At 46.5% G+C, this 26,498-nt stretch overlaps 1 protein-coding gene across 9 annotated transcripts in view; it reads right to left on the reverse strand.

Moving 5' to 3' along the window:
* HDAC4 (histone deacetylase 4) overlaps positions 1-26,498 on the reverse strand; it is a 190,295-nt gene that overhangs the window by 5,106 nt on the left and 158,691 nt on the right. For all 9 annotated transcript variants that reach the window (XM_064660250.1, XM_064660251.1, XM_064660249.1 and 6 more), the window contains 9 exons: positions 26,255-26,375; positions 23,003-23,049; positions 16,807-16,914; positions 16,472-16,527; positions 15,886-15,973; positions 14,733-14,852; positions 13,045-13,142; positions 5,345-5,463; positions 3,511-3,644 (listed from right to left, as the gene is read on the reverse strand). In XM_064660250.1, coding sequence (XP_064516320.1) covers positions 3,511-3,644; positions 5,345-5,463; positions 13,045-13,142; positions 14,733-14,852; positions 15,886-15,973; positions 16,472-16,527; positions 16,807-16,914; positions 23,003-23,049; positions 26,255-26,375 — 891 coding nt within the window. The remainder of the gene's footprint in view (positions 1-3,510; positions 3,645-5,344; positions 5,464-13,044; positions 13,143-14,732; positions 14,853-15,885; positions 15,974-16,471; positions 16,528-16,806; positions 16,915-23,002; positions 23,050-26,254; positions 26,376-26,498) is intronic.

A 26,498-nucleotide genomic window follows, 5' to 3' on the forward strand; every position in this document is an offset into this window, starting at 1 on the left:
AATTCCAATGGTGGCATCCCTGCTCCAGAGGATCCAACATCACTCCCTGGGAACAGGCAGAAGGCTGGTGATGCCCCTGATGGAGGGAACAGCTCTCTGTGGTTGCCCTGCCCTCCAGCACTGCTGGCAGGGGCTGCTTTGGGTCATGAACAGTGGCTTCGTGGTCTGAACTGCCATCAGCAGAGCTCAGAACCATGGAATCTTGGAATGGTCTGGGTTGGAAGAGACATTAAAGAGCATCTCATCCCACCCCCTGCCATGGGCAGGGACACCTTCCCTGATCCCTGGTTGCTCCAACCTGGCCTTGGACACTTCCAGGGATCCAGGGGCAGCCACAGCTTCTCTGAGCAACGTGAGCCAGGGCCTCACCACCCTCCCAGCCAGGAATTCCTTCCCAATATCCCATCTAACCCTGCCCTCTGGCACTGGGAAGCCATTCCCTGTGTCCTGTCCCTCCATCCCTTGCCCCCCCAGTCCCTCTCCAGCTCTCCTGGAGCCCCTTTAGGCACTGGAAGGGGCTCTCAGGTCTCCCTGGAGCCTTCTCTTCTCCAGATGAACCCCCCCCGCTTGGATTAAACTCTCTCCCTGCACCAACCCCACCTCCGCTTTTCCAACTCATGTCCCATCAGCTTCACACGAGTGCCCACAATGTCCATCCATTCCCAAGCCCCAGCACTGCCTCCCTGCCCAGCCCAGCCCTCAGCTGCACAGCCAAAGCCCCGTTTTCATTTCCTGGCCGGTTGGAAACGCGCCGGCTCCTGCTTTTCCATAGCGCCTGTTCCGAGGCGGGAGGTTTGATCTCCGCAGACGCTTTGGGGACTGGCACCGTTCCCCTCATTTCCTACCAGTCCCCACACGGCTCTGGGATCGTTCCTGAGGCAGCAAAGCTCCCACAGCTGCCTGTCCATGTGTGTGCAGGCAGGAGCCTCTCACAGGCTGTACATCAAACTGCATCAAAGGGCCGCGGCACAAAGCACCAGCCGCTCCCTCCGACTTCCCTGCATTAAAGAGATTTGAGGAAAGGCCGTGATAAAACTCGTGTTTCCTGCTTTTTGATGTGTGGGTAAGTCAGGGGGATATTGGCCTGATATCTGCACAGCCTTACAGCCCACCTAGGACAAGCAAGAACAGGTCTAGCTTGAAGTATTTTCAAGTCTCTTAGAGCTGTGATTAAAAAATTCCGTGTTTTTTACCTCTCACTCAGCTCAATGAAACCACTCAGGCTGCTGATAATGTCCAAGGTATTGGGAGTGCTGGGATCTCCCCATAGCCTCACACTTCCCAACACATCCATTGCTTGGCTCGAGCACTTACTGCAGGCAGATCCTCACACCATGCTGCAGTCACCCCCTGCATCCCAGGAGGAATGACATCCTTCAGGTGTTATTCCCATTGTTTCCCTTTCAAAGTGCATCCTGCCACCAGAGCCAGCTGCTCCCAAAGGTGGATGGAGCCAAAGGAATTGTCTGTGGTGACAACTTGGCTTAAGAGAGGTGGCTGATGCAAAAAAATCTCACGGAATTGTGGAATGGTTTGGGTTGGAAGGGACCTCGAAGCTCATCTTATTCCACCCCCTGCCATGGGCAGGGACACCTTCCACTAGCCCAGGTTGCTCCAAGCCCCGTCCAACCTGGCCTTGGACACTTCCAGGGATGGGGACCAGGGCAGTGGTGGAGTCACCATCCCTGGAGAGGTTTAAAAGATCTGTAGATGTAGCATTTCTTCCTTAATCCTACTGACACCAAAAGTGTGGGAGGAAAAAGGCAGAAAAGCTGAAGTATCTAAAGTTTCCTGTGCAGGAAAATACCCTGAGCTTCCCAGAATCCAAACCCTGTAATTCCTTGGTGTATTTCTCTGTCTTGCTCTTATCTTGCAACCACATCTCCTGGCCTTGCCAGCCAGTTTCTCTGACACAGCTGAGCCTCTTCCTACACAGCAACATGCAGAAAATACAAAATGTAACTCCAAGGGCAAAACACAACTGCAAACAGTGCCAAGCAAGCAATGGGTCTAGAGAGGGCAATGAAGAGAAGGGAAGGCTTGGAGGATGAATTCAGAAATAAATTAAAATAGTTATTTTCCAAAAAGCACAAAGCAAGTTATTTAGATCAACCCAAAAAATCAGTTTTTAGCTGCTTCACTCTTTCTAATTCAGACTGCCAAGCACAGGTAGCTTTTATATAAAAAAACACTCTTTAAATCAATGAGTGTCAGAAGGACCCAAAGCGATGCTGAAACTTAGGTGGGTTGGCTGTTTTGTGGGATGAGCTGCCCAAATCCGAGGAAGGTGGTTTTACCAGGATCAACCAGGCTGGAAAAGACCTCTGAGATCACTGAGTCCAATCTTTGCCCCAACATCACTTTGTCATCCAGCCCATGGCACTGATGCCACATCCAGTCTGTCCTTAAACACCTCCAGGGACAGGGACTCCACCCCTCCCTGGGCAGCCCATTCCAAGGGTTGATCCCTCTCTCTGGGAAGAATTTCTTCCCAATGTCCAACCTAAACCTCCCCTGGTGCAGCTCAAGGCTGTGCCCTCTTGTCCTACTGCTGTTCCTGGGAGAAGAGCCTGACCCCCCCAGCTCCCCCCTCCTGTCAGGGAGTTGTAGAGAGTGAGGAGGTCTCCCCTGAGCCTCCTCTTCTCCAGGCTGAACAGCCCCAGCTCCCTCAGCCTCTCCTCACAGCACTTGTGCTCCAGTCCCTTCCCCAGCCTTGTTGCTCTTCCCTGGACCTGCTCCAGCCCCTCCATGTCCTTCCTGATCTGAAGGCCCAGAGCTGGACACAGCACTCGAGGTGAGGCCTCACCAGTGCCCAGTCCTGGGGCAGAGTCACCTCCCTGGTCCTGCTGCCACACTCTTCCTGATCCAGGTCAGGATGCCATGGAATGATGCCAAGAATCATCTCCCTAGTTCTGCTGCCACACTCTTCCTGATCCAGGCCAGGATGCCATGAAATGATGCCAAGAAGGCCAGCTGGGCACCCCTGGCTCATGTCCAGCCGCTGTCACCATCACCCCCAGGTCCCTCTCTGTCCCCCCACTCTGTCCCCAGCCTGGAGCTGCCAGGGGTTGTTGTGGCCAAAGGGCAGGACCCGGCACTTGGCCTGGTTGAACCTCATCCCGTTGGATTTGGCCCACGTCTCCAGCCTGTGCAGGTCGCTCTGCAGAGCCCTGCAGCAGATCCCCCATGCCCCAAGCCGGTGTCCCTGCGTGCAGTGTCCCTGTGTGCAGTGTTCGTGCAGTGTCCCTGTGTGCAGTGTCCCTGTGTGCAGTGTCCCTGTGTGCAGTGTCCCTGTGTGCAGTGTTCGTGCAGTGTCCCTGCGTGCAGTGTCCCTGTGTGCAGTGTCCCTGTGTGCAGTGTTCGTGCAGTGTCCCTGTGTGCAGTGTCCCTGTGTGCAGTGTCCCTGTGTGCAGTGTCCCTGTGTGCAGTGTTCGTGCAGTGTCCCTGTGTGCAGTGTCCCTGTGTGCAGTGTCCCTGTGTGCAGTGTCCCTGTGTGCAGTGTCCCTGTACCTCGTTGCCCAGCAGAGCAGCCACGCAGGCCTCGGAGGCGTCGCAGATGGCGGTCAGGTCGTGGCCGCCCTCGAGGGCCAGGACCACCCGGCCCCCGGCCAGGCCCATCAGCTGCTTCGTCAGGTACCCGAAGCCTGGAGGAGGGAACAGAGCAAATGCAGGAGAAGGGCAAAGGTTGTGCCTGGAATGGGGCTCCTGGCGGCGGATCAAAGAATTAGAGAGAGGAATTACATCATATTAAAAACCCACCGGGGATTTGAAAGGACTTGGTGCATAATGTGAGCCAGGCTGGGTTTTAATTCCAGAGCTGGATGGATCTCCAGAGCACCACCATCCTCCCTCAGCACCCCAGCAGGGAATATTCCCTTGGGAAGGAGGGAAAGAGGCGGATTTTGGCCCTGCTTTGGGAGTTCAGTCCAAAAGGACTCAACGCATAATGTGAGCCAGGTTGGGTTTTAATTCCAGCCACAGCTCCCTGGGTGGGTCTCCAGGAGCTTATCCCACCATCCTCCCCATCACCCCTCAGCACCCCAGCAAGGAATATTCCCTTGGGAAGGAGAGAAAGAGGCAGATTGTGGCCCTGCTTTGGGAGACGACGAATTGGAGCAGTGGTTCAGGAGACACCAAGTGGGAGCAGTGGAAGGGGAGGGAGGAGGAGGGGGAATCAGGAATATTTCAGCTGGAATAGCAGCACTGCAGTGCCCCAGAGATATCTGACATCTCGTTCTCAGCAGACAGCTCTTCCCCTATAGGATATGCTATAAAAATTCCAGGGGCACCCGGCACTTTGATCAGATGACACACAATACATTTCTCTCCCCTTTAAACAAAACAGACCCAAGCTAGGAGGATTTAAAAAACGTGTCCTCAAAGCAACCTTCCCCCTCGGAAAAAATCCCAGAAGCCAAACAAAAGAAAAGCCAGGGAACTTCTCCCCTCCATCTCCCTGCTTTGTGTTCCGCAGAACTGGCAAATTAACAAATTAACAGGTAGATAAAATGATTCACTGCTTTGGGAGAGGAGCAAACCATGGGAAATTCAAGCAGCAGGTAAATAAGAGCTTCTCATTCTCAAGTGTTTCTGGAGATCTCGAATAACTTGTCTCTTGTAAATCTATTTCACTTTATTCTTATATAAAGTTTATAGGTTCAGGTCCCTCACGAGGTTTTTGAAGTTCAGTGGAGAGAACAACTCTCCTGGCTGAAACAAACTCTTAAAAAATAATAATAAAATCCTTTTTGCAAGAAAAAACTGTCTCCTGGATTCACTGGAATGAAACAGTGCCAGGTAAACCCAGCATAACCAAGGAGGGGGGATTTCAGTGCATCTCCCAAAGACATCCCGGATCCAAAGCAAAAAGGAGATTCTTGTGGGTCTCTGCAATTGCTTCAAAGGTGGAGAACAAAAATATTCAGCTCCAAATTTTAATAAGGGGTCCTGGAGGAAGAAATGGCCTCGTGGTAGCATTGAAAGCGAGTGTTTACAGCTGCTATTTCTGCAATTTTGCTTTAAACCCAGCCTAACTCTGCAATTCAGCAGCTGTTTTCTGCAGAGATGTGTCTACAAATGAGTTTAATGATATTTATAATATTATAAATATATGAAATTATATAAATATAATTTGCACTCCAAATTGAAATATGTAATGCTTAAAAAAAAAGGTAAATATATATTGTAAAATAAAACCTCACGAAAATTCAAAGAAAAAGGCCGAAAGTTTTGCTGCTGCAATGAAAGATCTGAAGTTAAATCCCAAAATGTAAAATTTAGGAATACTGTAGAGCAGCAATTGGCCCCAGTTTTGGCTCCCTGCTCTTGCCAAGCCCCAACTTACATTTTGCTGACAGGTTATACCCTCCCAGGGGGGTGGGATGTCCTTCCACCGCGTCGAAACCGGACGACACCAGCACCACATCCGGGGCAAACTCGTTGGCAATGGGCATGACCACGGTCCTGCAGCACAAAGGAACCAGGGAACACATCAGTTGGGCTCCTGAACAAAGGCAGGAATGTTTAAACCCTCCTAATTCTCCAGGCTGGGAGCGTTTTTCCATGGCAGCAAAGTCCAGCTCCTGTTTTCCTCCGAGGTGAGAGCAGAACACGTTGTGCTGGCTGTGATTTCTTCCACCAACATCCTCATGTTGTGAGCAGGGAAACGAGTTGTAATAACTTGTGCTTCCCATTTGGGATCATATCCTGCTCTACATACATGGGAATAAGGAGGAAATGAGAGGGCATCTGCCACAGGCTGCAAATCCACCTGGAAAAAGTCAGTTCATGGCACTGTCTCCGTGTCCTCCTTCAAAATATCTCCTTCAGGTTTGGCAAAGTGGTTTCTCTTTTCCTTGCTAAACTTTTCATTTCCCATGAAATTCAAGGTTGGGGATGTCCCACGGAGCAAAAAAAAAGCTTTAAAATGCAAATGTCCCACCCAAATACACCTCTTTGAACTGGTTCCCCACCCAAAGACACCTCTCCCAGTGCCAGTTCCCCATCCTCTGACATTTTATCCACTAAAAAATGGATGGAATTGCTCAGCATCCATAAACTACTGACTGTCCAGACGTATTTAAATGAAACAAGGGGTCTGTGCCTGTGGTTTCTCACCAAAAGACCTTTTCCCTCTGGTTTCTCTCTCTTCAAACACCACAACTTCTCCTCAAAACCAACAAGAAGCTGCAAACACCCCATTCCCCACCTCAAGATGCATTTTCCAATGTTCTTTTTCCATTATAACTTCCTACAGCATGAACTGGTTTGATTCACATCCCAAAGCAGGAACCCGTAAATATCTCTGCACACACGAGAAAGTTGCTTTACTGAATAGAGTCATTAAGGGATGCTCTGAAACAGAGCCCAGAGAGGGCTGTTCCGTGCTGGGATGGTCCAAGTGCTACCAGGACACTCCTAAAGTCCACCATAAATCCATAGAATCCACCTCCCTCACCAAGGACTGGAGGAGCACTTCCAAACTCAGCACACGCGGTCAAGGGTTTTATTCTCCTTGAACTTCAAAGTCCTGCTGAGCCCTTTAGTTCCCAACTAAAGGAGAACTCCTAAAATCATCAGATTTATTTTTTCCCCCAGAGTTCTCATGGCATGGGAGTTGCCAGGACCTCGCTGGAAGTGTGGGATCACCAAGGTGTGGGGACAGAGCAACGCACAGGACCGTGGATCCTTAAGGATTCTTGGCCACGGGACAGCTCACAGAATCATGGAATGCTTTGGGTTGGGAGGGACCTTACAGACCATCTCATTCCAAACCCCCTGCCATGGGCATCCACTGACGGCCCAGGACAAAGGCTCCAGAGGAACAGGGACAGTTGGTGACCCTTGACTGGAGGTCTCCAGGGGGTGACAGTGGTTTGGAGGTGCCTCCTCCAGCCCAGCCCTGCCCCGAGGGTTAACCCTGAGCCCTGGGGGGGGAATTTTAGGAGAGGACAAGCAGCAGTTGTTGGTTCAAAGTAAAGCAGGGCTCAGAAGAAGCTGCTCTGAGGATGTCCAGAGTTTTCTGCGGCGCAGGATGGAGTGACCTCCAGCCACAAGTGGTTACTCCAGCACGTACCTCCAACTGAGAGCAGTTCCAAGAGGTGCTGTGTGTTGCTGGTAGGTCCCTCAGAGTTTTAAGGAATGTGTCCCAGGTCCCCTGGCTCCCTCTCCAAGAGGTCTAGATGGACAGTCTGTGCCCACTGACTGCCCGAACACATCCCAAGCCAAGAGCACTCCCAAATCCAGGCCTGAAGCCTCTCCTTCCCCCCTGACTCCCACTCAAACACTCAAGGGCTGCTCTTGCTTCTGATTTTCTCCGAATTCCAGAACCACAGAATCTCCTGATCCCACCAGGATCATCCAGTCCAACTCCTGGCCCTGCACAGACACCCCAACGATCCCACCCTGTCCCTGAGGGCGCTGTCCAAACGTTCTTGGAGCTCTTGACACTTCCCTGAGGAGCCTGGTCAGTGCCCAACCACCTTCTAAAGGAAGAACCTTTTCCTGAGATCCAACCTAAACCTGCCCTGGCACAGCTCCAGCCGTTCCCTGGGTCCTGTCCCTGGATATGAGAGTAAAGAGATCAATATTCCAAAGCCACAGCCCATGTTGATGCTGCTCCATATCCATAAAAGCAGCTGTATCTTTGGACATAAAACTTGAACCAGGAGGGTCAGAGGCAGCATTCCCTCATTTTGCCTTTTTAATTGGAAAAAAGGAAAAGAAATCCCATGTGTTTCCCAGATGCCATCTGTGGACAACATTTCAGGCCCATCTCATCCAGCCTTTTCCTTTCTAATCCCCACAGAAAACCAGCCCCTTCGCTCAGATCCATCCCAGGAAAGCCAAGTCCTCGAGAGAAAACAGGGATTCAACTGCAAACAATCCCAGGGCTTTGCCCTGCTGAGGAGACCAGAAAAAAGCCAGAAATTCAAATTATCATCCAGGAGATGAGCAGTTTTGCTGGGAACCGGGGCATTTAAGGACTGGCTGTAAAGTTCTTCCGTGAGGAATAAATAGTCTTAACACCGAATATTCCTTCAATCCATGTGGAATTTTTTAAAACACAAGGAAATTGAAATTTCCTGAATTTCAGAGGCTTGTTTGGCTTGCCTAAACTAAATTAAACTCTTCTTTTTGAAGAAGCTGAACAGGGACAACTGGTGGCTGCAAACAGCAAAACCTCCCCAGCGTGTCCTGCCATCGCTTGGGAGCGAGGAAAAAAAATAAATGCAATTTTAGCTCTATTTTCCAGAGGCCTGAAGGAATTATTTTTAGCCAGTGATCAGCCAATCTGCCAATTAAATGCCTAATAAATGATATGCAGGTGAAACAACCCGAGAGAGGATTAATTTGGGGTTTAAATGCTTGATTGCAGCAAGGAAATCAGGGAAATTTAGGAGGCTGAGCATTTTAGTGGAGCCTTTCTCCTGCTGTTGGCCACATATATATATATATGTTTTATCTATATTTTTATATAGTTCTGTGGATATTTATATGTGCTAAGGATATATTTTTATATATTATCCATCTATTTGTACAAAATATATCTTTTATATGTGTTATAAGTATGTGCTAAGTATATATTTTTAAAAATTATATATAATATATAAATAATACAAAAAATATAAATTATCTACATTAATATATATTATATATAATATAAATACATTTTTATATATTATGTGTATATTTATATAAGTTAAGTATATAATATACATGTATTTATATAAATTATCTATATTCCACACGTTATGTGTATATATATGTTAAGGACATATTTTTATATATTATGCATTTATATTTATATTTAATATTTATATAAATATTTTTATATATGAGTATATTTCTCAATTTTAAGTATATATTTTCTATATATTATGTATGTATGCATGCAAATACATATTTTTATTTATATGTCTAAGGATATATTTTCATATAGTATGCATCTATTTGTATAATTATATTTTTATATATATTTATATGTGCAAAGTATATATTTTTATATAGTGTGCATCTATTTATATAAATACATTTTAAGTGTACATTATACATATTTTTATATAAATTAGCCATATTTTTATACATGTTATGTGTATATTTATATGTGCTAAGTAGATGTTTTATATATTATGGATGTCTTTATTTAAATGTATTTTATTTGTTATGCATATATTTATGTGTTATGTATATATTTTTCCATGTTATGAATATATTTATGTAAATATATTTCATATATGTTATGTGCGTATTTCTATATGTTAACAATATGTTATGCATATATTTATATAAATTATCTATATTTTTATGTTATGGGTATATGTTTATAAGGATATATTATGCATCTATTTATATAAATAATATATTTTTATATATGTATACCTTTTTATATATTATCCATATATTTAGATATTATATATCTATATATCATGCATATATTTCTATACATATGTTAACTATACATTTTAATATATTCTACATATATTTCTATATTATATATTTATATATCATGTGTATATTTCTATATTATGTGTATATATTTTATATATGTTATGTATATGTATTAGATATGTTATGTACATATGTACACATTATATATATTTATGTTATGTATATATATTTTATATGTCATGTGTCTATAATTATCTATTATATATTTTTACATTTAAAATATTTATATATGTAAAATATATATCTATATATGTTATGTATATTGTATATAAATATATATATATATAAATATAAAAAATAAATGTGTACATATATAAATGTATGTATAACTCAAAATGTCATCCACTGCTCCTAAGGCTAATCAGCCTCCTGAAAATTCCAGTCTTTCTTTCTCCAGGTATCCATCTCCATGCTCATTTTCCATGTCCATAGGGATTAGGAATTTGGGGATAAAATCAGTGTCAGAAGAGCATGAAATTGAAAACACAGAAACAACCGATCCAGGCAAAACCATCATCATTCCCCCCCTCCTGGCTCCTTATTCCTGCTTTATGGCTCCCAGGGAAAACCAAAATCCCCCCCCGAACTGGTTCCTGCACTCATTTAATGCTTTTTGCAGGATCTTCCCGACAGTCCCGGCTCTTCCTTGCGCTTTTAGGTGTTTGAAACAAAAAGCTGAGCTGTGTATGGAATTCTAACTGGGGAGGAGACCTCGAGACAGGAGCACAAATCCACTCCAATCACCAGGAAAACTTTCCTGCAGTAAATTCCCAGGGAAATGCCAGCAGATAATACAATTTAATTCCATTAAATCTTGCCGTGGAACAAGGAACCGGCCGGAGTTTTCCCGTTTTTCCTGCAGGTCTCTCAGCTGGGTTTGCACGTTCCTGAGGAGGATTTGGGGATGGAAACACCACTCCTGCTTGTATAAAATATCAGGGAATGACACATCCTGGACAGAAAACCCTCCAAATCTTTTACAACTGTTTGTTTCTAGAACAACAGAGTAACAGACACCAGGAAGGTCTGGATGAGTTGATGATTTTGGGAATAACAAGTCCTGAATTTTTTCCCTTTAAGGTTGAATACATTTCTCCCTAATCTTTGCAATTTGGGTTGCCCACATATTTTGGGGGCGAGTTCAGCCCGAAATTGGGATGGAGTGGAGTTGCCCCAAGCTCCCAGAAAATTCCCTGAATCCCTTCTGGAATCTCCACCCTGCATCCCCCCCTAAAAAATGCCACCACCCCAACCCTGAGGCGGTGATTTCAGCCCTGGGTTATGAAGATAACGAGGACAAAGTGCAGGGAAAGGCACATTTTTAACCCTTGTTCTCACTTTTGGAACATCCTGGTGGGATTAAGGAGCATCCAGAGGTCAGGAGAGATTCCGTGACCCCACTGCAAGAGGAGGGAGCCAATATTTGGAGGAGAAATAATAGCAGGAAAATCACTGATACAAACCCCCAAAACAGGTTTTCAGTGTGGGGATGAGTGATTTCATTAGGAATTATTTATTCCCTCATTTCTACGGACAATTAGCTCCGTTGTTTTCATTTCTCAAACCCACACGTTGGCTCGCCCTGAAATAAAAGCATCGAGTGGGTCGCTCGCTTTCATTCTGCTCGTTTTACGCAGAAAAAGGACTTTTCCCCCCCACCCCCAAAAAATAGGCAGGAATGTGAAGAGTTAAGGCTTAAAAAAAAAAAAAGAAAAAGTCTATCAGTATCTTTGCCTGGCTCAAAGGATTTCCACTGATTCCTCTCCAGACTTCAAAGCCTTCCCAGTTTGGCACCGGGACTGGTTTGAATTAAAGCTCAGCTCTCCACTGCAGAGTTTCCAAGTTCACGGTGAAAATGCCTCCTGCTTCTGGAGTTCATTATGGCCAATTTTCTTATCTTTCCTTCATCTCCTGGTTTGATCCCCGGCAAATGCAACGTGGCATTCGATGGGGTGGAATAACAAGGTGCTGCCTTGAAGGCATGAATTGTCTCAGGGGGCTAAAGCAAGGAAAGAAGAGGGGGGAAAAATAGGATATATGACCCATTCCCTTCACTTTCTGACTCTCAGGGGACTATAAATTGCAAACTTCAAAGAGTTATTTTACATTCAAATCAATAGAAAGATTCGGGGGGGGATGTTTTTCAAAGGACCTGGTTGAGATTTCAAAAGGTCACTTGATAATGGATTATCGTGCCCAACGTTGGAGTGAGATGAAAAAAAAGCTTCCTGTTAAAGTTATGGACTGAAGGTGTGCACATGGAGTCCCGTGAGCTTCCCAAAAACTCCTGAAATAAAGGGCTGTGAGCAGCTCCGAAGTATGTTCCCCAAAGAGCTGCACTCTCTGGGCAAAGACACCAGGAATGGCTGGAAAAGGCAATTTTCCAGGAGCCTGGAAAGTTAATTAATATTTAATGTCGCTCCGTCCCCAGCTTCAGGTTCTCTGCCTACGGAAGAGATCAGGCTTGGGAATGTTGGGATAACCAGACTTCCACCTTGGAGCAAAGTGCTGCCTTCCAGGAAGAAAACAGGGATTTGACAAGATGTTATTTTAAATTGGGAATATCCTCGGAAGGCTTTTTAATGGCAGGATGAAGAGGGAGAAAAAGCTCTTTTTGCTCAGTGTAACACAAGATAAATACACGTTATTTAGGACAGGGAAGAGTGCTCCTGGATTTAATGCCATCCCAGGAAGGTGATATTCCAGAAATTCACATCCCAGGCCTTGGAAAGGACATGTCTCCCTGAATTTAGGTGAGGTGGTCACCGGAGGTCACCAAACCTGGTGTGAGGACAGAAAACCACTTGAAAGTGTTTAAAAAATTCCACTTGGAGAGGCTGGAGCCACAGGTGGGAGGCAGGTGTGGGACAGGACAGTCTAAAAAAAATCATGGAATTTGGGTTTTGGGTTGACCTTAAAGCTCATCTTGTTCCACCCCCTGCCATGGGCAGGGACACCTCCCACTAGCCCAGGTTGCTCCAAGCCCTGTCCAACCTGACCTTGGACACTTCCAGGGATGGGGCAGCCACAGCTTCTCGGGGAATTCCATCCCAGCCCCTCCCCACTCTCCCAGCCAAGAACTCCTTCCCAATATCCCATCTAAACTTTTTTTCTTGACCTTGAGTCAAGTAGTTTCATCCCCTGCTCCGTTTGGAGCCTCCAGTGATGCCATTTTTGGGCACCAGAGATGCCCCCTCAGGCCCTGGGGCAGCTGCACCCCCCACTTCCAACCTGGGCTGACTCTTTTCAAAGTTTATCCTGCTTTTCCCACCCAGGTGAGCTCAACCATAGAAATACTGCCCCTAAAGAAGTCACAAGATTTTTAGCCAGAACCAGAAGGGCTTATTCCTGTCACTGAATAATTTCTATCCATGGATCAATCAACAGTGAGCAGAAAATTTGTCCATCCCTTGAGGCCACAGCCAGAAATATCCTAATTCACCTTGTTTTTATTATGGCACTCAAAAAGTAACTGCAACTACATGCAAATCCTGCATTTCTAACTTTGGAAAGGGAGAAAGCCCAGATTAAGGAGGAGAAAGAAACCCAGTTTAGGTGCAAAGCACATTTTGAAGAGGAACTATTCACTATTACCTGAAAGCAGTTAAATATTCTGTGTCTCCCATGGGTGGATCCAGGCCACCAGTAAATGCCATGTTAACGTTGAAACCAACTCCTGCTCCTGTGCCAACCTGGAAAAGGGAAAGGGGACTCTTAATTATGCATATGGAAACAAGGAATTCTGGCAACACATCTCTTGGATTCAATAGTGAGGTGAATTTTTCTCCGGTTCACAAAACAAGAGTGAAAATAAAGTTCCTCCCTGCCCTGATCCTTATGGGACCAGTGGAGTTTGGCTGCTGCTCTCCCAAAAAACACCTCATCAGTACCTGGATCCTCTTCCTTTTTTTCAGGAATGCAATACCTTCCCATACTTAATTCTCAGCTTTATCCAGAGGCATATTTTCTATGTCATTACAGTTGCAACTGGGGAAAAAACCCCGTATTTTAATCAGAGTGAGTTCCCCCTCTGCTGGGGAAAAAGAGGATTCACAGAGAGGAGGTTTTGGCTGCTTGAGGGACACGTGAGTGGGAGATGGAGATGGAATTAAATCCCCCTCCTTGCATGTCCCCATCTGCCCTGATTGCAACTATCTGAGACAGGGGAAAACTGAAAACTAAAAGAGGGGGTTCCAGCAATTCATTTGCCAAGAAGGTCTCTGCGTGGGAAAAAAAAAGTAAAATTGAACATTAATGTTTTGAAAATGAATTGCAAGTTCTACAGTGCACAGCCAGGGGATTCAGGGTTATTTATTCAACTGGGGCTTTGACTGAATTTCTTTTGTATCCTTTTGTTTTATTCAGTCTGGAAAGACATATTAAAAATGACTCGAAGGGGTTAAATACAGAGTGCATGGTTTAGTGCTTCCTTACAAAACCAGATATTTTGTAAGACTATTGGATTATTAAAGAGCAGGACTGATGCAAGGGGCTGTTCCTTCCCAACAAACAGGGTGATGGAGCAGCATCACATCCCATTTAATTTCTTAAGGAGTTGAAATGGAAACATGGATGTTTTGTGAATCAGAAAATGTAAAACTGGTAAGAAAACAGGGTAAGAAGTTTTCAGGTGTCACCTGGAGCGTCTCAGAGCACTCAAAACTAAGTATTCCATCAAATTTCCCTTTGATAAATCCCTCTGAAGGACCCCCAGGCAGGGGTTGGGCTCTGCTCCCAGGGAACAAGGGACAGGATGAGAGGAAACAAGTTGTTTAGATTGGATATTATGGAATATTTCTCCATGGAAAGGGTGGTCAGGCATTGGAAGGGGCTGCCCAGGGCAGTGGTGGAGTCACCATCCCCAGAACTGTCCAGAAAATGTGGATGTGGCAGTTGGGGACAGGGGTTCGTGGGGAACACGGTGGTGCTGGGGAATGGTTGGACTTGGTGATCTTAGAGGGCCTTTCCAACCTTAACGATCCTGTGATCCCATAAAGGGGAAATCCTGCAAAGTGATGGGAGAGCTGGCAAAGGGCTCCTCTGGAACAGGTTGTCCTTTAAGGGCTGGAGAGCTTTAATTACTCCTTAATTGCTCATTAATTACTCATTTTGAGCTGGACACAAACCCCAAGGCCGGGAAGGCCCCAAACACACAAACCAGAGGGAAGTGTTCCCAAAGGAGCACTATTGAGGCGGTAGGAGCTTCTCTCCAAGCCTGGCAGGGGCCTCCTGGGATTTTTGGGAACACCCGAGCAGGTCCTGATGCTGATCCATGCCCTTACCTCGTCGGGAGCGCCGCTGCCTGGGAAGAAATTCCCATCATCGTAGCGATGCAGTGAGATATAAAGGACATTGGGATCGTTGTAGAAGGCCTGCTGAGTCCCATTCCCATGGTGGACATCCTGAGGGACAGAGATTAGAGGAGGGAGATTAATATCTTCAGAAAAATGTGGATTAAAGGCATAAATTTGGGATTTGGGGGGGTTCTTGCTGTTGGGCTTCGTTTTCAGTGCTTCCCTGATCCGGCTGAAGCGGTTTATGGGAAATGGGAACAACCTGCTTTGCTCACCTGGCTTCAGCTTCCTTGTTTAACACAGAATAAACACAGTCCCAAGTGTCTGTGGAACCTGAGACAGGACTGATTGACTTGGATGGAGAGAACTGGATTCACACCAGAGACTGGGGGATAGAGAAACTGTATTTTTGGCCCCAAATCTGCATCTGATACCAGTAAAGTTGTGCTGGACCCAACAGGGTTGAACAACACAACCCATCTCCAGATCCCTCACGTGGTGTAGAAACACAGCCTGGAACTGGACAGGTGTTCAAAATTCCCCTTCCTGCTGTGAAAAACAGGTGGGAAGTGAGGAAAAGGATGTTCTTCCAGCAGGTCCAGAAGACAAATAAATCCATTTTAACTCGGTTTAGCCCATTTGACAATATAATCAAAACTCTTGGCTGATGTCCACCCACTCCAATGCCTTCACAGTCACATGAAATTTATTAGAAAATATAAAAATCTATGCATTGCCACAGCAAAACCCCAAAGGAGCTCTTTCTCAGAGGCAGGACACAGGGACAAGGACAAGCTGTGTCAGGCAGCCTGTTCCTCCCAGTAACTGGTCCTTACATCTTGAAAAGAAAACTGGGATGAACCAGGAAAAAAATAACCCTTGAGTTATCCTTGAGACTGTGGATTGGGCTTGTTTTAGAAAGCAACTACTTCTTAATTACAATTTTATTTGGGAAACTGTGGATTCTTTAAGAAATTTGTCTTTGTTAAAACACTGTCAATCACTTTAAACCCCAAATTTTCGCTTGCAGAGCACAGGTAACACGTGACTAAAAAAACCAGGGTTGCCCCTTGCAAGAAAAAAACCCATCCAGAATAATTTCCACCTGCTGTACCAAAGGGAAAGAAGTGGATTTACTCACCCAGTCCACTATCAGGATTTTGCTCACGTTGAGCCTTTGCTGGAGCAGCTTCGCTGCAATTGCCACAGAGTTAAAATAGCAGAAACCCCTGGAAGGGGAGACAAGAGGAAAGGACAAGGGTTAATTACAGCTTTCCTTGGTCCCAGTGCATCCATCACCTGGATGGAACACAGGAGGAAGGAATTTCTTCTTTGCTCCTTGGAAACATGGAATGGTTTCGGTTTGTCTTGTTCCAAGCCTCTGCCACAGGTAGGACACCTTCCACTAGGACCCACTTCCCACTGAAGATGGCCATGTGCTGAATTCCAGCAGCAGGCATCCTGCCAGCACTAGGGAAACTGGGAATGCTCCACATTTGCCCAAACCCACTGCAAGGAGAGGCTGGAATGCTGATCCTTGCTACAAAACACTCACTCGAAAGCACGAAGCAGGATCTTACACCCTTCCAGAGAATTGGATATAACACATCTCACCTCTCAATAAACAGGAACTCCGGAGGGACAGCCTAACAAAATTCCTTTCGAATTTCCAGCTGTGGATCAAACAAGCCCTGGAGCAAGTCAACAAAGCCCTCCCTCATACTCACATGGGGGTGCTCTCCTCTGCGTGGTGACCTGGGGGCCGGACAACGGCAAATCCATTCTACACACAAAAGACAGGAAAGGGAAGAAGTCAGAGGCAAAGATGGATGCAGAGGTTGCAGCAAGTCCACTCTGCACACAAAAGATGGGGAGAAGTCAGGGAGGCAAAGAGGGATGCAGAGGTTGCAGGGAAAAGCCTGAACTGTGCTTTGGAACACGACTGTGGTGGCAGGGGATGCTCTCCCTCATTTGGGAAGGGGGAAGGAAAGAAGTCCCGGAGCTCCTGGAGTCCTGCATCCCTGAGCCTCCAGCACAGCCCAGGGCTTGTTCCCATACCCACCTTGAGTTCTCCTGTGGCCACTTTGAAGACCAGCTCGATGACACAGCCCACGGCCAGGCGGGCGGCCCCCGACGAGTGCACTTCGTTCCAAATGGTGTCACTGTCGACCTGAGGGACACACGGGAACCACGTGAGGAGCAGGAGGGACAGGGAGCCCTGCTTCACACTGGCACTATCCACAGGCCAGGACAAGGGGGATGGCTTCCCACTGCCAGAGGGCAGGGCTAGATGGGATATTGGGAAGGAATTGTTGTCTGTGAGGGTGGGGAGGCCCTGGCACAGGTTGCCCAGAGAAGCTGTGGCTGCCCCTGGATCCGTGGAAGTGTCCAAGGCCAGGCTGGACAGGGCTTGGAGCAACCTGGGCTAGTGGAAGGTGTTCCTGCCCATGGCAAGGGGTGGGACTGGATGAGCTTTAAGGTCCCTTACAATTCAAATAATTCTTGGATTCTGGGATTCTGTGCCCATGGTATCAGGATTTCTCTTTAATTGTGCAGGAAACTGATCCCAGATGAAATAAAAAGGTTTAGGAAATCGTTCCATGATTCCAGAAAGAAAGAGGAAGAGGAGAAAGGGAAAGGAAAAGAAAGGGGAAAAGGGAAAAAGAAAAGGGAAAAGGAAAGGAAAAAGGGAAAAGGAAAAAAGGAAAAAAGGAAAAAAGGAAAAAAGGAAAAAAGGAAAAAAGGAAAAAAAGGAAAAAAGGAAAAAAGGAAAAAAGGAAAAAAGGAAAAAAGGAAAAAAGGAAAAAAGGAAAAGGAAAAGGAAAAGGAAAAGGAAAAGGAAAAGGAAAAGGAAAAGGAAAAGGAAAAGGAAAAGGAAAAGGAAAAGGAAAAGGAAAAGGAAAAGGAGGAAGAGCCAGTGCAAAGGGTTCCAGGTCTGTTATCAGGGATGGTTTCTGGTAATATCCCCCCAGAGGATGCTTTGGAAGCCACAGAAAAAGATTTGCAGAACACCACAGAGCCACGTTTGTGCCTCTGGGAAAGCCAGGAATTGGAGGGAAAGCCCTCCAGGGACTACTTGTGGTACCAGGAGCCCCAAAAGTTTGGGCAGTAACATGGGAACAGAAGGACAATGGCATCTGTTACATACAACAGCTCCAGCAATCCTGGATCAGCACTGCAGGACGTGGCACTGACCTGACCAGGACCCTCCAAAAGCCCAGACAAGGTGGGAAGAAGACCTCCCACCAATCAGCCCAGCAGGGCTCTGTGAGGGTCCAGCTTTGGGCTCCTCTATCTGTATCTAATCCATCTTTTTGCGTCTCTGACCCATCTTGGAGCACATCTAACCCATCTCTGGGTATATCTGACCCATCTCTGAGCTTATCTGACCCGTCTTTGAGCACACTTGACCCATTCTTGAGCATATCTAACCCATCTTCGGGCATATCTGATCCATTTTGGAGCAAATTTGATCCATTTCTCTTGGTCTTGCAAGGAAATGCGGCAGGACACCGTAGGTCACAGCTTCCCTCTCTGCCTGGACACAGCAAGTACCAGGCTCCTTCTGTGGATGCAGGCTTGCAAAGGGCCATCTTCATTCCATTCCAGAGGAATGGAATACAAAAAACCCCCCAAAGTCACGTGTCTTGAGGGACCAACAGATGCTTGGATCTCCTGAAATGGCTCTGGGTGCCAGTTTTCCCTATGAAGGAGACAGGAATCACCGGTGCCGAAGCCAAGCCAAGTTCAGGCCCTCCCTTGGATGCCTGGAGAAACCAGGCTGGTGGTGGCAGCACTCAGGAAGAACGAGGAGGGCAAGGCAGAGTGGATTTACAGTGATATTACTCAGGCAGAAAGAAATGGAGTACTTGGAAAAGAGCATTCCCACTGGGATTTAGAAGCAATTCAAAGGAGTCTGCTCACACTCAGCTTCCCAGCAGGAGAGGACTGGATCCAGAGATATCCACCACCTCATCCTGCAAACATCTCCAAGGTAAGGATTTAACACCCAGCCACCCTCCTGGAATGGATGGCTGAGGTGACTCCAAGGCAGCACTTCATCCTGGGAGTGCTGGAATGGTCCCTCCAAAGCCCTCGGTGCTCTTGCCATGCTGGAAAACGTTACTCATGTTGCCCTGAGCTGGACTGTTGTGCAGCTCCAAAGCTGCTGCTGTTTGGTGCCCAGGCTGCTGTTGACTCCTCCACCATTCCTGAATCCTGAAGTTCATTACAGGGAAGAGGCTGTTTGGCTTTCCCTGTCCGGGAGCTCTTTGATGTCGCTGCCATCACAGGAGTTGTTGGGCCAGCACATCAAGCTTTGCCATCTGGAAGGACTTTAGGGAGAGAGGAAGCACATTGCTTGCCTTTTTTTGGTCTAACAGGGTGTATTTCTCTTTTTTCCTCTGGATCTGGAGGACACCCCTGGATCTGTCAGAGACACCGACTCTCCCACATCGGCCGCGGTGAGACGAGGAGCCCTTGTGCTGCTCATCTTGAGGAAAAGTTAATGCCTCGATCATTCTAATGAAAAATTTGCTAGGAGAACCCCCAGAGAGGGCTCCTAGAGGTGGGGAGAGGGAATTCAGCTCCTGGGATCTGCTGCAGGCTCGCCCCCTTCACATCTACTGTTATGTGAGGAGGGGATGCACAAGAGAAAGGTCAACAGCTTGATCCAGTCTCTGTTCTAAAAGGAATGTCCAAGAAGTTTCAGGGTGAAACCTCCCTTCCTCACAATAAAAATTACAATTTCCTTATAGGAACTCCCTCCCTTTGCTAAAAGCTCTGGGTTTTATTAATATCCATGATGAGGCTCCAACTCACACAGTGAACTCTACTGAAGTGCAGCTATTTCAGAATTAAATGAGCACCTTACAAAAGGTTTCACTATTCTACTATTTTCTTTAGCTGAAGAGCTACACAGGGAAGAAATGAAGTGCAGGGACAGGTTGTGCCACAGCTCCAGACCCTGCAAAGTGAAGCAGTTCTGCTCTTCCCTTACGGAGCTGAGGCGACAGCAGCACCCAACTGTGTCTCCTCTGACTTGCTAATTAGTTTCTCCTCATTTCCATTCCATGGAAGTCCTTTTTGAGGTCTCTGTTCTGCAATAACTACTTTATTTGCACAAGTAAAGATTTTGACACACTCTAATCAAGGCTAATCAAAAATAGAGTGGGATGTTCTGGAGGAGAACAACAACATGAAGAACACCCTTTAAAGAACTGTATCTTCAGACGCTTTTAGAAAATGTGCAGAAAAATACTACACAGAAAAGGAAACACATTTATTAGCTAACCTAAGATCAAGCCTTTGGACGTTTGGAGGAATCTGGATGGGAATGATGCTGCAGATTTTCAAAGCTTAAACTCCTTTCTTGAAAATCTTTTTGTAATTAGCCTGGATTAGGTAACGCCGTGGTGCAGCTCAGTCAGACACAGAGAGGAGAAGTGAAGCTGAGCAAAACCACCCTGTGCTGCATTTGCAGATGCTGCTGAAGATCAGCAGAAATAAATTACTGCTGCTTCAACCAGAGCCCACACCTGTTGCTGCAAGTGCTTTTATGCTTTCTTCCTTCCCTGCTACAGCTGCAGGTGGAGGAGGTCTGTTTGTGTCAGCCACGGCCACAGGAAGGTTTCTTGGGACAAACCAAGGAGGAAAAAGAGTTTCCAAGCACCTGATATCAAACTGGCCCTTCTTCTCATTGATTTCAACACATTGAGACTTAGTTTTTAAAGAGAGAGATCAAAAGGTGTTATGAGATGAAGAGATTTGCTCTAAACTTTTCCTACTGCTTCACTTCAAGAGCTCAAGGAGAGCTTGGACAACGCTCCAGGCACAGGGTGGGATTGTTGGGGTGTCCTGGGCAGGGCCAGGAGTTGGACTGGATGTTCCTGATGGGTCCTTTCCAACTCAGGATATTCTGTGATTCGCTCCCTTGAATGTCCTTTGTCTTGCTCACTGCTGAGAACTCCTGGCTGCGCAAGCACCAGGATTCATTCTCCATCCTGGAGCAAAACAGCTCTTCGTGGGGTTCCCCCACCCTAAGTGTCCCAAATCACCTTTCAGACCCATCCACTTTCTTTTCATCTACACAACATCTCCTAGAGAAGAGAACTGCTTGAAGAAAAACCTCCTGGTTTCCAGCTTTCCAGTCCATTATTCCACGTGACACCCTCAGCTCCTGAATTACAAGCAACAGGAATCACCTGCTCCAGTACAAATCCAAAAGAGGATCTGTCCCACCTTATTCCACTTTTTCCTTTCTTTCCTTTTGACTTTCTGGTATTACATGCTCCTGGGAAGTATTTGGCAAAGCAGGGTGGAGCTCTTCAGGGAAAATGCCCCTTCCAAAGCCAGCTGGAAAGCTGGGGGGAGCTGAATGCAGGGGCTCGTGAAGTGTCCCTTTGTCACTCAGAGATAAACACAGCCTAAATCAGAGAACTGAAATCTAAGCTGAAATGAATCCCTTCTCCTTCAAGCTCGGGCCACAAACCACTGAGAGCCGAGATGATTTCTCTGACCATCACGTGTGCCTCATGTTCCTTCACCATCAGGAAAAGCAGGAATGCTGGGGAAGAGAAGGCCTGGAGAAGAGATGGCTCCAGGGACACCTGAGAGCCTCTTCAAGTGCCTAAAGGGGCTCAAAGAGAGCTGGAGAGGGACAGGGGACAAGGGATGGAGAGACAGGACAAGGGGGAATGGCTTCCCACTGCCAGAGGGTTAGATGGGATGTTGGGAAGGAATTCCTCCCTGTGAGGGCAGCGAGGCTCTGGCACAGGTTTTTCTGTTAAAACTGCTGCAATATTATAAAAAACTCAGTAAATATTTAATATTTAAGGGGCTGTGGAGACAACCAAGCAGCAAGTGAACTGCAAGCACTCTCTCCAGTGGGAGCACACCAACAATCCCAGCTCCGTGGCATTTCCTGCCCTGTTTTAGGATTTAATGCCAGACTTGTGGGCCCGTGCTGGGCCCAGGCCCTGCCTCCCCTCGTTACCATTCAGCTTTCATTTGCAAATGATAATTTTATATTTTACTTTTTTTTTTTTTTTTTTTGATTTGAATGGCATGCCTGACTGCAGGGCAGGGTAAATCCAAGCCTTTAAAGCTCCAGCCAAAAATTTGCCATGAATTAGGAGGCTGCAGCATATTTACAATACAAAATAAAATCTCTCCACGAGTGGCGGGATGAAGGAACGACGATTATTCTCCTCTTTTTTTCTTTTTTTTTTGACGGGATAATTTTCAAAGCAGCGATTTTGCAAAGGCTCAGGAAGAAAACAATTTTGTTTCATTTCCATAACAGAATCCAGACCTTGAAAGCTCAACCTCACGAGCTACAATTATGCAGCAGAACTACCGCTGTGAATTTTCAAACACAATGCCTTTTATTGTCTCTTCTCATTCTTTTCCCTTCCTGTTCTCCACGATTTTCTGTCCTGTCACCCTCCACAGAAACTCTGGAGCAGAAAGTCTGACTTGAAAGGGAAACATTTAAGTTCTCAGGCTCCAAAGGAAAACGAGAAAACCTTCAAAACAAGGTATTTAGGGTTTGGGGTTTTTTTGGCTTTATGGGAGCAAACAACAACAAAAAGTCTTATAATATGGAAATCTGGTAGCTGAAAAAGTAATGTTCAGCTTTTCCAGGAGGGATGGAGGGGTGTTTTAGTCACCTCCTTCAGAATCCACATGGATTTTTCAGGAGCTGGAGGATAAAAGATGCCAAATGCTGAAGACAAATCCCTTGTGCTGCACAACCTGTGGGACATTTCAATTCAAGGACAAACTTACTATTCACAGGAACTTCCCAAATACTGTCCTTGGATAATCACTGTTTTATCACCCCCCTTTTCCACCTGCTGTCGAGGCAGCTCTGAAGTCCAAGGACTGAAGATGAAACACCTACACAGCACAAACACATCCTGCTTTCCACGGAAAAGGCATTTTTGGATGCAAAGGGAGCAACCCCGAAGCCATTAAAACATCCCTGCCTGGGAAATGATTTTTTTCCTCCTAAAAGCCAGAGCCCAAACAAGCCTCTGAATGTCCCACACACTTGGACTCTCCAAAATAGCTGAAAAACCTTCCTGCTGCTTTTGAAGAAAGGCACGTGAGGCTGAGCAGCCCCACAGCCCCTGTTTATGGGCAGCATCTGGTCGCAATTACCCACTTGCTGGAATGCAAAGCAACAATTTTGTTGGTGCTGAGGGCACTGGGAGAACAAACAGGACATTATTTACACATTAAAGAGAGTCACTCACCCCGACACCACCGCAAGGCAGCCTGACAAACATCGACGTTAGAGAACCTGCAGGGACACAAAAAAAGGGACCCTGTGAGGCCAAAAGGCAAAGTTCACCAGATTTGGGGCCAGTTTGATGGCAAACACAGCAACACAGACTGGGGGGGTTTCTTTAATTTTACAGCACACACACACACAATGTACTTGGGCTTGTTCAAAAGCCTCCCCAGAAGAAAAGGCTTCTATAAATCACTTATTTTTATGCAAGGTTTGGGTGCTGTCTGACATTTCCAGCAGTGCCACTGACTGCAAACGACAGAGATGCCACCAACAATCTGCTGGGATGAACACTTTGACCCCTTTCAACTGGAGGCGGACAGGAAATCATAAAAACACCCCAATTATCACCCATCTGCAGTTACTACAGAGCTTTGGAGAGCAGGGGCTTCACAAAAGAGGAAGACAAAAACCAAACCAGTGGCAAGCAAAAAAAAACACGTGTTTTGTCTGGAAGAGCAAAAGCAACAGGAAGAATTGGAGAAAAATGGAGAAAAGCATCTGCAGGGCTAATTTTGGATCTGTAAGAAATGTAACATCACTTTCTGGGCTTGTGTGTGAGCAAATTATCCTCCTGACAGGACTTGGAGCAACCTGGGCTAGTGGGAGGTGTCCCTGCCCACGGCAGGGGGTGGAATGGGATGAGCTTTAAGGTCCCTTCCAAGCCAAACCAGTCTGACTGAAAGAGGAGTTAATGCATCTGGATTAAGCTGAGCTCAAAGGGAGATGCACTCTTTGATTAGATCCACGTGGAAGTTCTTAGATCATCCTGCCTCAGACCTTCTGTCACATCTTTCACTGCTAATCCACCCATTATTTTGATATTTATCTTCTTGACAACACTTTCTGATTGCTCCTCACAAATTAAAACCAGCTTTATTTGCCTAAGTTTCAACTTGTCCAACAGGTTCCAAGTCCCTCCACTGTCAAAGGAGAGATGTATTTTGTATCCTTGACTGTGAGGGGAAAATGGTTTTACACTGGAAGGGAATAGGTTAGGTGGGATATTAGGATTAAATCCTTCCCTGGGAGGGTGGTGAGGCCCTGGCACAGATTGCCCAGAGAAGCTGGGAGTGTCCAAGGCCAGGTTGGACAGGGCTTGGAGCAAGCTGGGCTACTGGAAGGTGTCCCTGCCCATGGCAGGGAGTGGAATAAGATGCTCTTTAAGGTCCCTCCAACCCAAACCGTCCCGGGAATCTCTGATTCCATGAAGGCACTTCCCCCTTATCGTTTACAGAAGCTTAACAAGAACCATCCTGTGTTTCCATCCCCCAGCTTCCCAAGCTCCTCCCTTTTAGGTTGAGGTTTCTGGTGCTTTTTTTCTTCCTCCCAGACATATCAAAGGCACAGAATTTACAGAGTCATCCCACACTGTGCCAAGACACTGAGCTCTAACAGACTCCATTTGCACACTGAAGCCTCACACAGAGCTTCGCTCTCAGCCTTCAAACCTGCCCTAACCTACCTTCCAATAGGTTTAAAAGAACCCCCACAGAGCCGGTTTGGACACTTAAAAGCCTTTTAAACTCTCAGCAGGAGAGGATGGCTGAGGGAGGGGCTGTTACAGAGTGTTCACCTCCCAGGTTCCCTGTTATCCCTGCAGAATCCAACAAGGAAAGAAGGAAGATGGTCATGCAAGCTGGCAGCCAGTCCCACTGCCAGCAGCTCAAGGCTAAAATGGTGCCAAGTGGGTTTAGGAAACCAGGTTTAAGCTCAGCTAAGAGCTACTGGACAGTCCTACTGGAGATCCTTGGGGATCTTCCTCATGTCTCTGACAACTTGGTCTTCTTTGCACCCAAAGAGACAACATTTTGTTCTGGAATGCCCTCAGGTGTTCGAATGATTTCCCTTCACTACAGGAATAAATTTGATCTCCACAGACATTTTAAAATGAGGGGTTAAAGCCAAGGGGGACACAGAGCAGAACTACAGGAGGACTCCCAGGCAGAGCAAGAGTTGCTCCTCTCTCGGGTTCTCTAAGGAATGATTCAGCGAGTGGGGGTGTCCCCAGATCCAACACTATCCAAATAAACTGTGGAACCACTGATCCAGACTGTGCAAAGGGTCACAGACTGAAAAAGTATCTCAAGAGGATCTTCCTGGACCTACCAAGGCAGACTTACACACCGCTCCTGTGGACTGATGGTTTCCCACTCCCAAGGATATGACATCGGAAATTCTTCAAAGGTTACACACTAACTGAGCCATCCTTCAGCTGGAGGGGTCTACTTTTGGGTTCTCTGAGTTTAAAGAGGTGGGAAGTGAGCTATAAAGACAGTGCTAATTGCCTGTTTAATCAACTGGTTAACGGTTTCCCTCTTTGGGGATCTCATGGACACACTGAGCACATGGCAAAATCTTTCCAGCCCCTTTGCTGTGACATCATGCAGGTCATGGAGTTAATCCTCTTTTCATATCATCCAAAGCCATGCTAATCCCAAAATAAACTTTCTCAATGTCAGGGTCCCAGAAATGTCTTTTTTTTTTGCTGATCCCCACGTGAGAAGTTCCCAAAATGCCCCTCCAGCCTCTCACCTGCAAACAGGGGCTGCAGACAGGCCCCAAGTAAAGGGAGGGGATGGTGTCTACAGGGAGTTGAGGTGCTAAAATCCACGTGGTTTGGTGCTTGGGGGGCTTGGTATCTCAACATCCATCCCTTAGGATTTTTGCTGAGGAAAAGAAATCTATATTTTCCACCAGCTGAGGCTCTGCTTCAGGAAGATCCAGACTCCAGAGAAAGGGATAAACAATCTTAGTCCACATTAAACAAATCTAAGACTAAGAGGTCCCTGCATCTCTCTTGCAGATTATCCACACAAACCTCACAGCTATTGTTGATGCCTGTGCAGCTGGTTGGGGCTGCAGATCCACATCCTTAGGAGGGTATTCCAGTTCCTCCCTAGCCATGGATAACTTCCTAACACACAGGATAAAATAAACTGTATGAATTATCTTCCCTTCTCAGGGAAACCTCCCTTCAAGTTCTGAAGACGTTAAAGAAAGGAAGTTTTAGCTATTTAGGCTTTAGGGATTACCTGAAAAGAGGGAGGTGTACCCTGTACATGGAGGTGGGAACAATCCTCTTGGGAACTGCACAGGGCTAAGGATGGAGGGAACCCCAACATCCCACCCTTCGTGTTGCTAAATCAAGGATGAGGATTGCAGTGTGAGTGCCAGGGGTCAGGAAGGGGGATTTTCCCCCAGGGAATGATACCTAGAAGCTTCTTGCTGTCCAGCTTCTGCCTGTTCAGAGGGTTTGTGCCGTAGAGCAGCGTGTGGGCTTCCGAGTGAACCGTCTGCAGCTCTTCCAGAGTCGCTTTCCTTCCACGGATGCACTGCAAGAGCAAAGGAAAGGGTGAGGAAATCACTCTCACTAAAGTGCTTTTCTTTTTCCTTAGCAAATCATAAAGATAGGGAGCAAAACACCCACATTTCTGGGTTCTTACCCAGAACAATTC

This window comes from Pseudopipra pipra, chromosome 7 (genome assembly GCF_036250125.1).
Source record: "Pseudopipra pipra isolate bDixPip1 chromosome 7, bDixPip1.hap1, whole genome shotgun sequence".
Classification (NCBI taxonomy): Eukaryota; Metazoa; Chordata; class Aves; order Passeriformes; family Pipridae; genus Pseudopipra; species Pseudopipra pipra.